Source organism: Tupaia chinensis, unplaced genomic scaffold (genome assembly GCF_000334495.1).
Source record: "Tupaia chinensis unplaced genomic scaffold, TupChi_1.0 Scaffold150243_1, whole genome shotgun sequence".
In the NCBI taxonomy this organism is placed as follows: domain Eukaryota; kingdom Metazoa; phylum Chordata; class Mammalia; order Scandentia; family Tupaiidae; genus Tupaia; species Tupaia belangeri.
The window spans coordinates 701,840-717,453 of record NW_006210084.1 but is presented as its reverse complement, the minus strand read 5'-3'; the positions used below and the strand labels follow the sequence as shown (position 1 = coordinate 717,453).

Here is a 15,614-nt window from a genome sequence, read left to right as displayed (position 1 = left end):
GCAATCTCTTTTCCATTCTCTTGGGATTTGGGGTATGCACACACACATGCCAGGTATGAATTTCAAGTCCCCAGGTCTGGGACTTGAACCACAGTCGGCCATGTGGGAGCACAGCAACATAACCATTATGGTATCTGCTGGTCCTTCCTCAATATGATTTACAAAACACGGTCCAGGACTCGAACCACTGTTGGCCACATGGGAGTCCAGTGCCTTAACCACCACACTACCTGCTGGCCCCCAGAAGCCTTTTTTGATCTGCATTATAATGTGGTTTTGAATTATAAAAGCTTCTTTTACTATATACTCAACTTGAAAATATAACATCCTGAATGATACCTTCTAGCAAGTAAAAAGTCTCAAGAGGCTTCTGTTTAGAAAACTGAATATACTGAGGGAAAGTATACACTATTCCAGTAGAAGGATGTGTGTGACAGAACGTGACTGTTAACTATTACATGGCCCATGTAATAATTAAGGGCCGGACATGCACAAAAGGATAAAGAATTAAAGGCATGGGGGGGACAAGGGGGGACGGTGTTAAAAGGAAGTACCGTATTGTCGGATGTCCACGCAGATCTGCTCCACTCCCGCAGTCCCGTTCGTCTGTGGTGACTTGATAACCTCACAAGTTGACCATATGTTATATAACATAAACACAGGCACTGCAGAGAAACCAAACACGCCCAGCCAGGCCACTCCAAGCACATAGGTAAGGAAGACAAACTAGGCCAAAAACAAGAGGAAGGAGAAAATCATCCCTGGAATGGGCAGGCAGATCCCGAGAGGAAGGATTGTCTGTTTCCAGCTCAGTACTCAATTTGTCGGACGCCCTTCAGGGATTACCGCCATCCCATGGCATGGGTGAAGGTGTAGGGAAGCAGGGAAATGAAGAGCTGGCCTTGCTCTCCTGAGCTAGCAGACCTAGAATGTAGGGCTCTGTGTGACTTTGGGCACCTTTTCCACTCCCTCCACTAACCAGCAAGGAGACCCCAAAGAGGTGATGTCACCTGTCCAAGATCACAGAGCGAATTAGCAACAGGGTCTCCTACGCAGCACGCTTTGTAAACATCAGTTCTGAAAGGTCACAGCATCCTCCTTAGCATGGGATAGGCTCTGGATGCGTGCCCAGGCCGTTGGGTTACAACTTCACAGTAACTTCTCCAGCGTAATGTTTATTTTACACAACTGGCAATATAGGAATTGCTGCTACATTAAGCTGTCCCTCAAAAGGAACTTCGCTAGTTTCCTGAGCCTGTGATATTACCGAAAGCATGAGATGCTTGAAATTTATCGAAGGTTTCAAATAGGAACAAAAGCTTAATACACAGTGAGTCTGATCAACTTCTCATGTTCCCTTAGTTTTCTTTTGTCTAAGATTCACAGCAGCTTTGCAAGCAAAGCAGTGGCTTAGGGGAAAAGCTTCGTGGTGTTCGCCCACACGTTGCCATAGGCGATTCCAGGAAGAACTTAGTCCTGTTGCTTGACTTTATTCATAACCTTCTGTCTTGACTACCAATTTTCAGAGAGCTCTGAAGGGCTGCCTCAAAACGTTATGGTATTTCTATTCTCAGTATATGCACCCACAGAGCATGTGGGTGAGGGCTTGGAGTTCTAGTTTGGCTGTTATTTTTTTAAGCTGATGGCAAAGACCTGAGGATTCCACTAACTTTCCATGTTTGCAGGAGATACCTGGAGGGTGTGCCAGGCCAGCCTGGGGTCAGACTCAAACAGAGTACCTCTTGTTGGTCACCCTGGGAAACTGCAGAAACAAGGCACTTCTGTGTTTCCTTTTTAAGGACTTTCACGACTTGGGAAGTATTTGCATTTCTAGAAATATCCAAAGCAGCAGATTTCAGCAGTTCACCTCCTCTTCCTGCAAAAGAAAACTTTGCTTTCCTCCTCACCTCATACAACTTTCTCTCATCACCTGCCTCTTCCTGACACTTCCGAGCCAGGCTAGCATGTGAGCCCCTTGGGCGTAGGAGGCAGCCTGGCTGAGGTGAGCTGGCAAAACCAGCAGGACTGGGGCAGAACCTCCCCAGGGCAGCATGGTGAGCTGCTAGGGCATTCTGGAAATCCTGGGGGAAGAGAGCCTGGCCTACGGGGTCACTTGCTGCAGCCCTTGGGTTTTGGGCTCATATGACTATGAGGCATTCAAGGAGTGGCATACAGATAGGACCTGAAGTGACATCCAACTATCCAGATCCTCTGGGGGTATCTCCTTACTATTTCCTCCTCCTTTGAACTCCAAGACATTACGTACTCTCGCCGTTCTTCCTCAGATCCACAAGAAAGCTCCTTTTTTTTGGACTACTCATTGGACACTGGTGACCAGAGCTCTCTCTCTCCCCATGGGTCTGCTTGGCGTGAACTTGTTCATGGCCACCTCTCTTACATGGACAACTCTCAGTCATCCCAGCCTAGGGTGTTCTCAGGAATGTGCCATTATGAACTCCAGGTCATCGTGCCGGAAGTTAAACTCCATAAGCACATTGAGTTTCCTTTGGTGATGCAGCACTTTTTAACCCCATCTTTTAATAAACTATTTTTAAATCTGTTCTCCTCCAGACCAGAGGTTAGCGAACACTGTCTTACTGCCCAGGGCCAGACACGAGACGGCTTAAGCTATGCAGTCTCTGCTGCAGCGACTCAGCCTGCTGTTGTAACATGTAAGCCACAGACGCTCCACACGGGGAGGCGTTTGGCTTTTTTTGTGTCTTTTTTTTTTTTTTTCCTTCTTCTTCTTTTTTTGGAGAGGTTTTTGCTATAGGGCATGTGCACTCACCAGAAAGACAGAAATAGATAGAAAGCGAGAAATCACCCCCCGGGAGGATGGCCACGCCACCATGCCACAATCCCTTCTCCTCCATTCTCCTCCCGGGATCTTCGGCACGCACGTACATGCGCCCAGCATGAGTTTAAGCCACCGGGTCCAGTACTCAAACTGCGGTCAACTACATGGGAGTCCAGCGACATAGCCATTACGCTAACTGCTGGTCCCCCCCATGTGGCTATCTTCTTAAGAGAATGTTATTTAGGGTTAACACAACTTAAATTTCATATAATCTTCATACATCATGAAATAAAGAACTGTCAATGATCCTTAGCCCTTGAGGTGCACAAAACCAGTTGATGGGCCAAATTTGGCCCACGGGCTGTAGTTTGCTCACGCCTGGCCTAGACTGCAAGCTCCTCGAGGGACAGCCTGTGTCTTAGTCTTCCTGCTTCCAGTGACTAGCAAAGTCCACCAAGGTGCCTGCCTGGTAGGTACTCACAGAGGGTGGTGACGATTTATCATGGGACAAGTATGTCTTCATGGCTACCACTCATGGTGAAAGGTGAAGGGAGCATGGTGACAACGTGAAAATGATCTCCTCCTGCAGTGGGAACTTCACATTTGGCAAGTTTTCAGCACTCTTATTTTCTGAATGTTGCTCATCAAACATTTGATGTAATGCCACCAGCCACAGAGTTTTACTATCAGGAACATGTTGAAGGTTTTCACATTCCTACCTCTAAATTGGAAAGCTCAATATTTGTGTCATGGACTCTCCACCCACCCTTGAATCGCTCCAAGTTTTTACCAAGTGAAAGAAATACAGAAAGGCACATCTCCAGCTGTGTGTCAGTCAGTTATAAGAGGTCTGCACTCACCATTCCACTGATGCATCGGCCGCAGGCGGTGGTTTTAAACTCGCCATGCAGTTCTTTCACTGCACTGGTGGTGTAAAAGCCTTCTGCCAACAGAATGATCCCGTACAAGAAGAAAAAGGACGCGATTCCGTAGATGACATACTGCATCAGTTGTATCCTACAAAAGGAAGACAAGGTCTTAAAACGTTCAATTCACTGCGTGGGACAGAGCATGTTCCGGACTCTGGCCAGGGGACTGGAAGTGATGTTCCTGTGATGTCTCCCACCCCACTAGCGGCATCTCTGTAAGTGTCTCTGCAGCACCCTCCCACCCCAGCAACCTGGGCCTGCCTTCCAAGTCAGTTGCAGTGGACAGCCTTCCTAGGCAAGGAAGAAGTTTCCTTGGGTCAGAAGGCCCAGTGTAATCGTTTCATACTTAACCCTAGTCCTGTGCAGTGAGAGTTAGAATCCTCCTTTTGCACATAAGTAAACATAGTCATTGAGGTGTTAAGTGACTCTTCAAAGGATACACAGTTAAAGTGGCAGAGCCAATAGACAAGGTGTTCTTCCTGCCCTATCAAAGCACCTCCCGACCAGGCCGAGTGTTCCATCTTATCTGATAAAACCCCTAAGGAAGCACTTAGAGCTCCTTCAAACAGTAATGTGGGCAGGTGTTTTTGGCGTTGAGATCCTTACTGCACAAGTGGTAGTATGTCAAGTAGATTTAAGGTACAGAAAGTTAATCGCCAACTAAGTTTGTCCAGTAAAAATTGACAAAGACCCAGATGATAGTCCTCAGCCAGAGCTGCCCATGAGAACCACATGGGGAGCTTCCAAAACTACTAGTATCTGGATTCCACTGCCAGAGACTACCATGTGATTGGCCTGGGGTGAGGCATAGGGATGGGGCTTTTCAGAGACAAGACTGAGATCCTTAGCTTTTCAAATCAAAATACTTCTCTCAGATTCAGTCTTCCTAAGTATTTCTTTGCAATTATGTGCAAACTCAATGAGTCCCCCACCCTGCTGGATCCCTCCTCTTATCCCCCACCCCTGTTCATTTCTTGAGATGTCACTGGAGGAACAGAAAAAAAGAAAAATATTCCCTAAGAACTCTTCCACCACAATTGCACATTGCTGGTCCCTAAAAAGCTACTCATGCCTTTTTCAGTCTGGTGGAGAAGTTTCTTGCAATCACAGGATTCCAAAACACTGGGCATTTTGGGATTCAAGGGAAGAAAATGAAAACACTGAAGGAAATGGAGAAAGGAAACTATTTCATGGTGATGAGTATACCGTGTTGAGCTTACACGATTACGAGAGTTTACATGTGGGAGTGGTTCAGACTCTAGTAAAAACGATTGCAGGATGGCAAAGCAGAGATTTGTGACTAATGCCCTGGAACTCCCCTCTTCTGCATTGAAAGATGCCCTCTGCCACAAAAGTTAATTTTCAAATACTTCTACAGACAGAGTTGGGCACATTCTAGATGGAGCTCCTATCATCCAGGGACGGCCACTTCCTATGAGCAAGCCAGAGGGCGTCTGTGACTTGGGAACAATGCTGAACCTCTCTGCTGAGATGACTAGCAGCACAACCTACCACTTAGTCACAGCTCCCACATCCACAGCTACTGAGTGCAGTACCCTGTGTGCACCCTGCTATTCCGAGGTGAGATCCTAACCTGGGACCCAAACACTCATTACATTTTGGGCCTTTTTGTGCCCTTCTCTCACGGTCCTTTGTCTACCTGTATATAGTCAGCTTTAATTTAAAAGCATCAGTTTTCTGCCAAGAGAACACACTGTAGTCTCTTTAAAAACATCATGAGATGGTTAAAACATCATGAGGTGGTGACATCTTACTTTATTATTTTTTTTTTTGAGAGGTTTTTGCTATGGGCGCATGCACTCTCCAGACAGAAAATGAGAAATCACCCCCCAGGGGGGATGGCCAAGTCGCAATCCCTTCTCCTCCATTCTCCTCTCAGGATCCTGGGCACGCACGCACACGTGCCCAGCATGAGTTTTAAGCCACTGGGTCCGGGACTCAAACCACGGTTGACTACATGGAAGTCCAGCGACATAGCCATTACGCTAACAGCTGGTCCCACTTTTATTTTTTCTTAAAGCCTGGGCCTAGGTGTGTTTTTTGGTTTTTTTTTTTTTTTTTTTTTTTTATTTTTAATTTGCCAGAGGTCCAAGCACTCACAGAGAAAAGGGAGGGAAAAAAAGGAAGCACCCCCATGGGGCATAGCCACACTGGAATCCCTTGTCCATCTCTTGTTCCTGTCAGGATTTTGAGCACACATACTCACACATGTGCCCAGCATGTTTCTCAAGCTACTGGATCCAGGACTAGAACCACACAGTCGGCCATGTACGATCCAGCCTCCTTAACCACCATGTCATGGGCTGGCCTAATGGGGCTAGCTTTTTCATGATCCTCTTGCCTCTCAGCCTCCCGAATAGCTAGGACTAGAGGCATGCATCTCCGCACTGAACCCAGGCTTCCCATGTGGCCTCAGCCTGCCAAGTAGCTGCAACCAGTATGTGCTACCACGGCTGGGCCGTTACATTTTTGAAGGGAAGGGGATACTTACACCTCACTCAGCAGAGCATGGTCACTGGTGTTGGTGGAGAAATGTTGCTCAAGAATTGCCACGGTGCCTGCAAGAGCCACATGCCCACAGCCACAGAACAGGGCAACTCCAGAAAAGCAGAGGATGGTGGCCACCAGGGAGGCATAGGGGACTCCTCCCAGACACTTGATGCAGCATTCGAAGCAGCCTGACCCAAAGGAGAAAAAAATGAGCCATTATGGAAAAGAATGCCTCTAGCCTTCATGGACACCACATAGCAGCAGAGAAGGCTTTAATTCCCCATTTTCCCCCTCATGCTCTGTGGTTAATGCCTCAACATCCTGAGGGCCAGAGGGCTAGTTATCACACCTGGCATTCTGTGGCAAGGACCCTGAAGCTCCAAGAGGGACCCTAACTCAATCTGTTCTTTGTCCAGAAGGGTAGTGAGTGACAAAGCAGTCAACTGACAAACAGTTATGGAGTAAGTCACCATCCTGGAGCTTCCTGGTTGACCAGGGGTTGGGCTACCCTGCTTAAGTGACAGTGAGGTTGCTCATGTCACTTGTGAAGTCCAAAGGGCAGCAGTGAAGTGGCAGCTCCGTGAAGAGAAGTGACAGGGTTTCCCCAACCTCCACCTCCTTCTCCTAGCCTTTTGAGTACATCTACTGCTGGAGTAGCCGCTGGCCTTCCCTGTGCCCGTGACCTCCAGGGCTACTGGAAAAATCCAATACCGTAACTGTGCTGTTGCCAGGTTCGGGAGAATAGCACGATCATTCAGGAAAGGTCAAAGTATTTTGGTTTGTAACTCAGTGGAATCCAAAGTCTCTAAAACCCACTCAAGGGGGTTTCATTCAAGTCAATATCAGAAATTACCTCAACTTGTGAATAAAAATGTTCCCCAAGCCCAGTTTCATTCAAGTCAATATCAGAAATTACCTCAACTTGTGAATAAAAATGTTCCCCAAGTTCAGACAGCACAAGTAGTTCATTGTTTGTCCTCCCTCCTTCCTCCCCAGCTTCCATCTGCCCCCTACCCCGACATTCATATTCAGAGTCAGAACCCAGAACCCAGACCTAGTGGGTGATATTTAAATACAGTGCTTGAAGGGGAAAAAGGAAGAGAAGGGGAAAAAACAAAGACAAAATGGGCATCTATGAAGTGAAATGAAGGAGAGGGAGAGCAATAATCCACTCTTAATCTTGAGGAGATAAAAATTTTACTCATTTTTAAAATAAACTTTTACTTGAACTGTCCAGAAAGACCTCCTGAGGGCCAGAGCCAAGTGACATTTTCGGTTGGGAAACATTTATGTTTCAGGTAAGCCTTGCTGGTCTCCAGGTAATGTTGGTGCCTCTCCGGACCTCCAGTCCCTGTTCATATTACCCAGCCTGTCAGGGCAATTGAACTTTAAATGGATTATGATGTTAACGGCAATCAAGAGCAGATCATTCCTTTGGGACATACATACTTGGCCAGTTAAATTTCTTTCCCCCATATGGTCTTCCTAGTAGTCATGGAACCACAATCCAGCCTAAAAGAACATGCAGGAACTGTTCCATGTGGATTACTATCCCACTTGAAGCTAGCATTTTCCACGAACCCTCAGAGTTCATGGAAAAATAAAAACTGTGAGAGTGACAACAAAGCTTTGTGTCCTTCATTTTAAAAAATGACCAGCTGTTCACAAAGAACCACCACTTTGAAGTGGATTGATGAGCCTGCATTAAATGGGTACCAGTACACACACAGTCCAAGTTCACTTGCTCATCAGCACCAGGGAAGAAGACATGAGAAGCTAATTACTTCGGTCAACAAGACCACACAGTAGTTAGCCAAAAAACACACCAAAATGGGCATCTATGAAGTGAAATGAAGGAGAGGGAGAGCAATAATCCACTCTTAATCTTGAGGAGATAAAAATTTTACTCATTTTTAAAATAAACTTTTACTTGAACTGTCCAGAAAGACCTCCTGAGGGCCAGAGCCAAGTGACATTTTCGGTTGGGAAACATTTATGTTTCAGGTAAGCCTTGCTGGTCTCCAGGTAATGTTGGTGCCTCTCCGGACCTCCAGTCCCTGTTCATATTACCCAGCCTGTCAGGGCAATTGAACTTTAAATGGATTATGATGTTAACGGCAATCAAGAGCAGATCATTCCTTTGGGACATACATACTTGGCCAGTTAAATTTCTTTCCCCCATATGGTCTTCCTAGTAGTCATGGAACCACAATCCAGCCTAAAAGAACATGCAGGAACTGTTCCATGTGGATTACTATCCCACTTGAAGCTAGCATTTTCCACGAACCCTCAGAGTTCATGGAAAAATAAAAACTGTGAGAGTGACAACAAAGCTTTGTGTCCTTCATTTTAAAAAATGACCAGCTGTTCACAAAGAACCACCACTTTGAAGTGGATTGATGAGCCTGCATTAAATGGGTACCAGTACACACACAGTCCAAGTTCACTTGCTCATCAGCACCTTCAAGAGCTTCGGACACTTGACATTTGTGAATGGGGATGTTGGAGCTCAATCTTATTGATATTTTGTAATATGACTTTCTGGAACTGAGGGGAGAGGAATGCAACTCCAAGTCCACGTTTTCCCCAGGGTCCCAAACCAAGAGAAAGCCAAATCTGTGGCCTTGATGTGTCCTGTTCTATCAAGAGGAAATAGACCTGTTGTGTGTGGTATCATTCTCAACCACCCCGCTCCAATCCATGATGATAAGACCAAGACTAATGCCTGCCTTTCTGGCCTACAGAATTGTGTCCGTCCTTACTGAACAGAGATTTGTGACCTTGGGACTGTGCTTTCCAATATGGCAACCATTAGCACATGTGGCTGTTTAAATGTAAATTATTTTAAATTAAATAAAATGAAAAAGTCAAGTCTTCCATTGTGCTAGCCACACTTCACACACTCAGTAGCCACACATACAAGTGGCTACTGTATTAGACCATGCAGTAATGGAATGGTTCATCATCACAGAACACTGCTTTGGAAGGCATTTTAACTTGACACATTCAATTTCCTGCAATGTGAGCTCAGTTCTAACTCGGTTTTATTTTAGCTCTCATTAATTCAGTACTTTTGGAAGACCTACTGGTGCCAAGCGCTGCGCTTAGTGCTGAGGACACACATAAGAAGACATCTTTGCTTTTAAGATCAGTCTAATGTTGCAGGTAGACAAATATTCACTAACATAATTACTATAGTACCAAGTGATGAGGGCCAAGATCCAGACCACTAGAGAGCCAGAGGATTGGTGGGTGAAGGGGTGAAAGGAGAGGCTTTCTACAGGAAGGCCTAATATGTAGAATACTTAACTGACTGATGTGGGGACACTGCTATATAACCTGACGAAATGCTCATCAATTTCTGAATATTTATGTTGTCAACGTTTTTAAATAACCCACAGTCTTTATCATCCTTTGAAGGTAAGGTTAGGTGTTATGGTATAGCGTACTCGCCCTTTACTGATGGAACTCATCCTTCCAAACCCACAGCTGCCACATCAAAATGATCTTTTTATCCAAAGGGTTAGAGCATTTTGCTTCTTTCAAAGGAAATATCACAGCTGCTCTCAGGCTCAAAAAGACAAGTAGGGTTAGAAGAATGATTCTGTCCAGTCCCAAATTCAACACTAGATCAAGGCTCAAGTTTCTCTCCAATTTCTCTCACTCAAGGACTCCATATACCCCATGCTGTGGATCTAGTTTCATAACAGCAGGGAAAACCAGGGATTCAAGTATGTGGGGAATTACTTCAATGATTCACACTCTCTGAACGGATACCAATGCTCCTACGTTTTCAGATTATTTTATTTGTGGCTGTAGGAACATTGGCTCCTACAGAACAGAAATCACTATATCGATCTTCTTTGTCCCACACGCGCACATTAAACTCTTAAGGACTCTGCCAACCAATGTGACTAGGAGCTTGTGGCACACACCCTGGGGAAATGTACAGGAAACAATACAAGCCGGGTGTACAGCTTGTTCCGGCTTGGCTGATGGATTGCCTTCAGGGCTAAGATTGTGTGTGTGGTCAATCTCCAACACTCTATAAATGAATCACACTCCACTCCACCTTCCGTGGCAGTCTAGAAGCACCTCCATCCACAGTGAACGAGGTATCTCTGAACAATGGGCAGTTTGATCACATGGCACACATCTCAGAGAAACTAAAACTGCTGCCAAAAGTAAGAAAAAGGTGTTTTCTAAAACTGGTCATCAATACTATTTGTACCTTCATGAAAACAGCACTTGGTCATTGAAGTACACGTAGGTCTGTATGTGGCCGAGGTAGTTGCTGAGGCTATGACTGGCCTCACGGGCACGTGACTTCTGCTACTGTCATTTTGAAATTCTTCCTTTCTGGGACCAGCAGTTGGCGTAATGGCTATGTCGCTGGACTCCCACGTGGTCGACCGTGGTTCAAGTCCCGGACCCGGTGGCTTAAACTCACACCAGGCGCGTGTGCGTGCATGCCCAAGATCCCGAGAGGAGAATGGAGGAGAAGGTGATTTCTCGCTTTTTGTCTCTCTGTCTCTCTCTGTCTGTCTGGCGAGCACATGCGCCCTATAGCAAAAACCTCTTCAAAAAAAAAAAAAAAAAAGAAAGAAATCCTTCATTTCTTAACAAGTCATTGAATTTTCATTTTATACCACGCCTGCAAATTATATAGCTGGTCCTGGGTGTATTTATGTGGGAGAGGCAGAAAGGGTTCTTTTTGGCTCATATCTCTACAGTAACATTTTGTTTTATTTCTTAGTGTTTGTTAGAAATGTGGCCTAGAAAGGAGGATGTTGCTTTTTCTGTCCAGTCATCCTGAGTACAGACGCCATCGAATTCTGTAATCAAGATTCGGACCATGTGCAATGCAGTGTCTTCACTGGTGAATGAATGACTTCTTCACTCTAAAAAGAAGTAGCAATTACCTACCCTAGTAGCCATCATGGAGGCAACACTCAAAGTTCTCCTAAACCAAGGTCAACAATTACAGCCTGTGATTTTGTAAAATAAGTTCCACTGGACCACCGCCATACTCGTTCATTTAAATTGTCTGTGGCTGGTTTTGCCTGACAACAGCAGTGTTGACTTGTTGTGATGGACCACGTGGCTTGTGAGGCCTGATGGACTAACTCTCACCAGAACCAGTTTACAGACCTGTCTCTGAATGCACTGGTGGTGTCCAGGGTGTGGTCTCTGGCCTGTATTGTCAACATCATCTAGGAACATATTAAAAATACAAATTCTCAGGCTCCCTCTCCCCCACCAGAGAACAACTGAATCAGAAACCCTGGGGGTGGGTCCAGTGAGTTACGCTTTAACGAGCCTTTGGCTGGTTCACACCTATGCTCCAGTTTGAAAACCATCATCTTAGTGAATCACGCAAGCTCCTGCCTCTGTCAGTTCCATTTACTTTCTTTCATTAGCAGCCAAATTCCACTGCAATAAAAATCTAACTCCACCAAACTACTTCCTAGCTTCTGGCTAAGATGACGAACAGAGGCCAAAATTACCCTCTTGCCTGAAATGACCAAAGTAACAACAAAATACATGAAACAAGTCTCTTTAAGACATTGGGCATCAGGCTATAAAGAACAATGTGTGGCTAATGAGTCAATTATTCAAATAAAGACGCAACAGAACCAGAGAACCAACATCAGGTGGTCTGTACTCCTTTCACAGGAGCATTAGCATAGGTTCTTCTGAGGACACAGCTCAGCCCCCGCCCAGACAGAAGAAGACTCTTCCCCGTAACTTGGTGCTATTCCCAGCATCTCCGGAGTTGGGGGGAGGGGGTCGGAGTCTTGCTTAATTGAAGCAGGCAGTGAACAGAGCGACAGGTCTGGGTGAGGATGACAGCACTGGCAGGGAGGGAGCAGCTGTCCATCCATCTGGCTTCACTCGTGGGTGAACAGGCAACATTTCCCACATGTCTTTGATGCCCTGAGCTGGGCCGGGTGCTGGGGACTCAACGGCGAGCTAAGACAGGTGTGGTCTACACTCCATGAGAGCATATAGTATGTAGGGGAATGAACGGTAATTAAATGGTTTCAAGCTCAGAAGCACGAGGAAAGCCAACAATGGGAATTCACTTAGGTTTCTGGGAGTGAGTAGGGAAGAGGTCTAGAGCTTACATCTACAGGATGGGTTGGAGTGAATGGGGTAAGGGAAGAGGAGGAGGGCCAGGGTGCTCCCGGAGGCAGAGAGAGCATGAACAAAAGCTCTGTGGTAGAAAAGAACGAAGGATGCCAGAAAGCTCAGCACTCCAGGAGGGTGGGCCGAGGAAGGACGAGACTGCGCAGGGCTTTCCAGGCCACCTTAGGGATTCTGGACTTTGGCCCCCAAATCCTGTGAAGCCACTGAGCATTTGTCAGCTCAGGGCCACAGAAGATCACTCAGGCTGCTATGAAGGAACACACGGGTCTGCAGCTCTGAGGAGCTAAGGATGGTTGCCGCGGCCTCTTCTGGGCAGTGACGAAACCCTTCGGACTGAAAGAAACAGCAGAGCTCTGCAAAGAGTGGCCCTTAGACCAGCAGCTTCAGCCTCAGCAGGGAGTTTGTGAGCAATGCGGCAACTTGGGCACCACCCCAGACCTGCCCAATCAGCATCCGTCTTTGAACGAGAAATGCCAGTTTGAGAGGCCCATTAGGCCCGCTTCCCAGTCTCAGGTGAGGCTTGCTCAGTCCACCTAAGTGCCTGCCTTTGTATTCACTGGTGCTCGTTGTTCTCCCCCAAGAGGTGGCCCACTGGGCTTGACCATCACGCTCTAGCCACTTGCAAATCAAAGGCCAAGTTTAGCGGTCACAACGAAGAAACAAAATATTCCAGGTTGTTCTCTGTCTTGCAGAGAGTGCAACCAGAGTGCTACCTCGTGAGCTGAGCACGTACTGGTAGCCTCGGGATTTTTCCCATTGAAGATGCTTCGGTGCCCTGCTGAAGGCAGGTTCATAGTCTCCTGAGAAAGCCAACTGCTAGATGCGTGCTGCCCCACCCTGCCTTGGTGCTGAGAGTGCCTGCAGAGACAGACCGGGGGGGGGTTGTCTCTGAGTCGGCTGAGCCCAGGAACAGCTAGCTGATACCTCTGAAGACCGGTGTGGCCAAGCCTGCTGCCAGGAGTTTATGCTAGTTCAGGAAGAGTGACGCTTTCTTGGATCCGCCTGTAAATCCTCAGACTCGATTTTCCCAAGCATCAAAGCAACAATGACCGCGTTGGTTAACACGAACCAGCATAGGCCAGGAAAGCATATTTTGATGACTGTGTTGTATTCGTATGAAGGGGAAAAGAAAAAATTCAATGCCAGGCTTGCTAGCACATTTCACTAGTAATTTCACGAGTAATTCTCAGTATCTCTCCCCAAACCCCTAAGGCCTCGGTGGGGCTAATAATGTCTTAAGTCTTCATTTAGCTGGTCTCTGGCTAAAAAGAATTTGAGTTTTGATTCACACAAAAACTCCAGTGTGTGTTAGCCTAAGACAGTTTAAATATAAACCACACAGTAGGGAGGAAACAACCACGCGGCAATGCCTCTCACTCTCAATGACCATTTTGTCTCCAGGATCCCTAGAACCTTCTGTGCAGAACAACAGAATAAAACACCTTTTGTCCTGGGGCTCGCAGAGGGCTGTTGCCATGGCTGTGAGTTCATGATGGCCAAATGATTTGCCCAAGTTGTCGGGGATCTTGGCTGCACATTTCATGCTGGCTCAGAAGAGGGCCCGCGGGAATAGGGCTCAGATCCTTCCCCAGGGAACGAATGTGTGTGTGTGTGTGTGTGTGTGTGTCTCTCTCTCACACACACACACACCTCTATACCCCCTTTCTATACTGATCAGTCCTAATGAGTCACAAAATTAAAAAGATAGGGAACAGGGATCAAGCTTTGCGACAGTCAAACAGTAACAGGAAAATGGAGGTGGACTGAATCCTCCTTAAGCAGAAGTGACCGTCTGTGGGTACAAGTCCTCCTGATGCTGAGATGGCCAACTTGCAGTTCTCAGCAGGGGTGAGCGTGCGCCTCTGCGGACCTCTGGAGGTATTTTTGGTCTTCACGGCTGGGTGGTGGGGGCTCCTACCAGCATCTAATGAGCAGGGGTGCCGCTGGCCATACACAGCACACCGCTAGCCCCGCACAAGGAAGAAGAGTGTGGTCCGGAGTGCCAGTAGTGCCGAGGTGCGGCCTCGAGATGCCTGAATGAAAGTCCAGATACAGTTGAGACCAGTGGTTCTCAACCAGGGGCAGTTTGACCCCCCAGGGGACATCTGGCCATGTCTAGAGACATCTTTGATCATCACAACAAGGAGGGTGCCCACTGGCATGCGTAGGGTAGAAGCCAGGAATGCTGAGAAATACGCTGTAACGCATATAATGCACAGGACGACCCCACCGCCAACAAAGGATGATCAGACCCCAAATGCCAGTCTGTAGTGCCGCTGGTGAGAACCCTGTGCCGACGGTGAGAAAATCTGCTCGAAAGTCATGATGCTAGATCCTGATCCCAGATGTCTGACTCTAAAAAAGGGCTAAAACCAAATTAACTTTGTTTTTTAAAAAGTTACAAAGCAAATATTCTTTTTCCTGCACATTAGAATCGCCTGGAGAGCACTTGCAACTCCTGACTCTCTGGCTTCACCTCAGTTATTTACATCAGAATTTCCAGGGGTGGGACTCAGGAGTTTGAGGGTTTTGTTTTGTTATAAAGCTCCCCCAGGTGATTTTAATGAATGCCCAAGTTGAGAACTAGTATTATAGAGCAGGAGGTCAGTAAACTGGCCTACAGGCCGAATCCGGCTCTCCATATGGCCTAGGAACTAAGAATGAGTCTTACATTTTTAAATGGGTTTTAAAAAACTAAAAAAAAACAACAACAACAAATTTCGTGACACATGAGAAGTTTATGAAATTCAAATTCCTGTGTCCATAAATAAAGTTTTATTGGCACACGCCATACTTGCTCATTTACATACTGTCTAGGGCTCCTTTCAAACTACAAAGGCAGAGTTGAGTAATTGTCCAAGATATTTACCATCAGGCCCCTTCCAGGTAAAGTTTGCAGACCCCTGTTAAAGAGCAGTAGTTCTTCACGCCGGGCGCGTGTGCGTGCGTGCCCAAGATCCCGAGAGGAGAATGGAGGAGAAGGGATTGCGGCATGATCATCCCCCCTGGGGGGTGATTTCTCACTTTCTGTCTCTCTGTGTCTCTGTCTGTCTGGCGAGCGCACGCGCCCTACAGCAAAAACCCCTCCAAAAAAAAAAAAAAAAAAGCAGTAGTTCTTAAACTTTAAAGTGCATATAAGGGGCCAGCAGGTGGTGTGGTGTGGTGGTTAAAGGCACTGGGTTCCCACATTAATGACTGCGGCTTGAGCTTCGGATCTGGAGGCTTGG

General features: G+C 46.7%; 1 protein-coding gene across 4 annotated transcripts in view; it reads right to left on the bottom strand.

Moving 5' to 3' along the window:
• The window catches only part of GPM6B (glycoprotein M6B), a 44,165-nt gene that overhangs the window by 8,664 nt on the left and 19,887 nt on the right, over positions 1 to 15,614 (bottom strand). For all 4 annotated transcript variants that reach the window (XM_006171999.3, XM_006172001.2, XM_006171998.3 and 1 more), the window contains 3 exons: positions 6,239 to 6,425; positions 3,658 to 3,814; positions 555 to 726 (listed from right to left, as the gene is read on the bottom strand). In XM_006171999.3, coding sequence (XP_006172061.1) covers positions 555 to 726; positions 3,658 to 3,814; positions 6,239 to 6,425 — 516 coding nt within the window. The remainder of the gene's footprint in view (positions 1 to 554; positions 727 to 3,657; positions 3,815 to 6,238; positions 6,426 to 15,614) is intronic.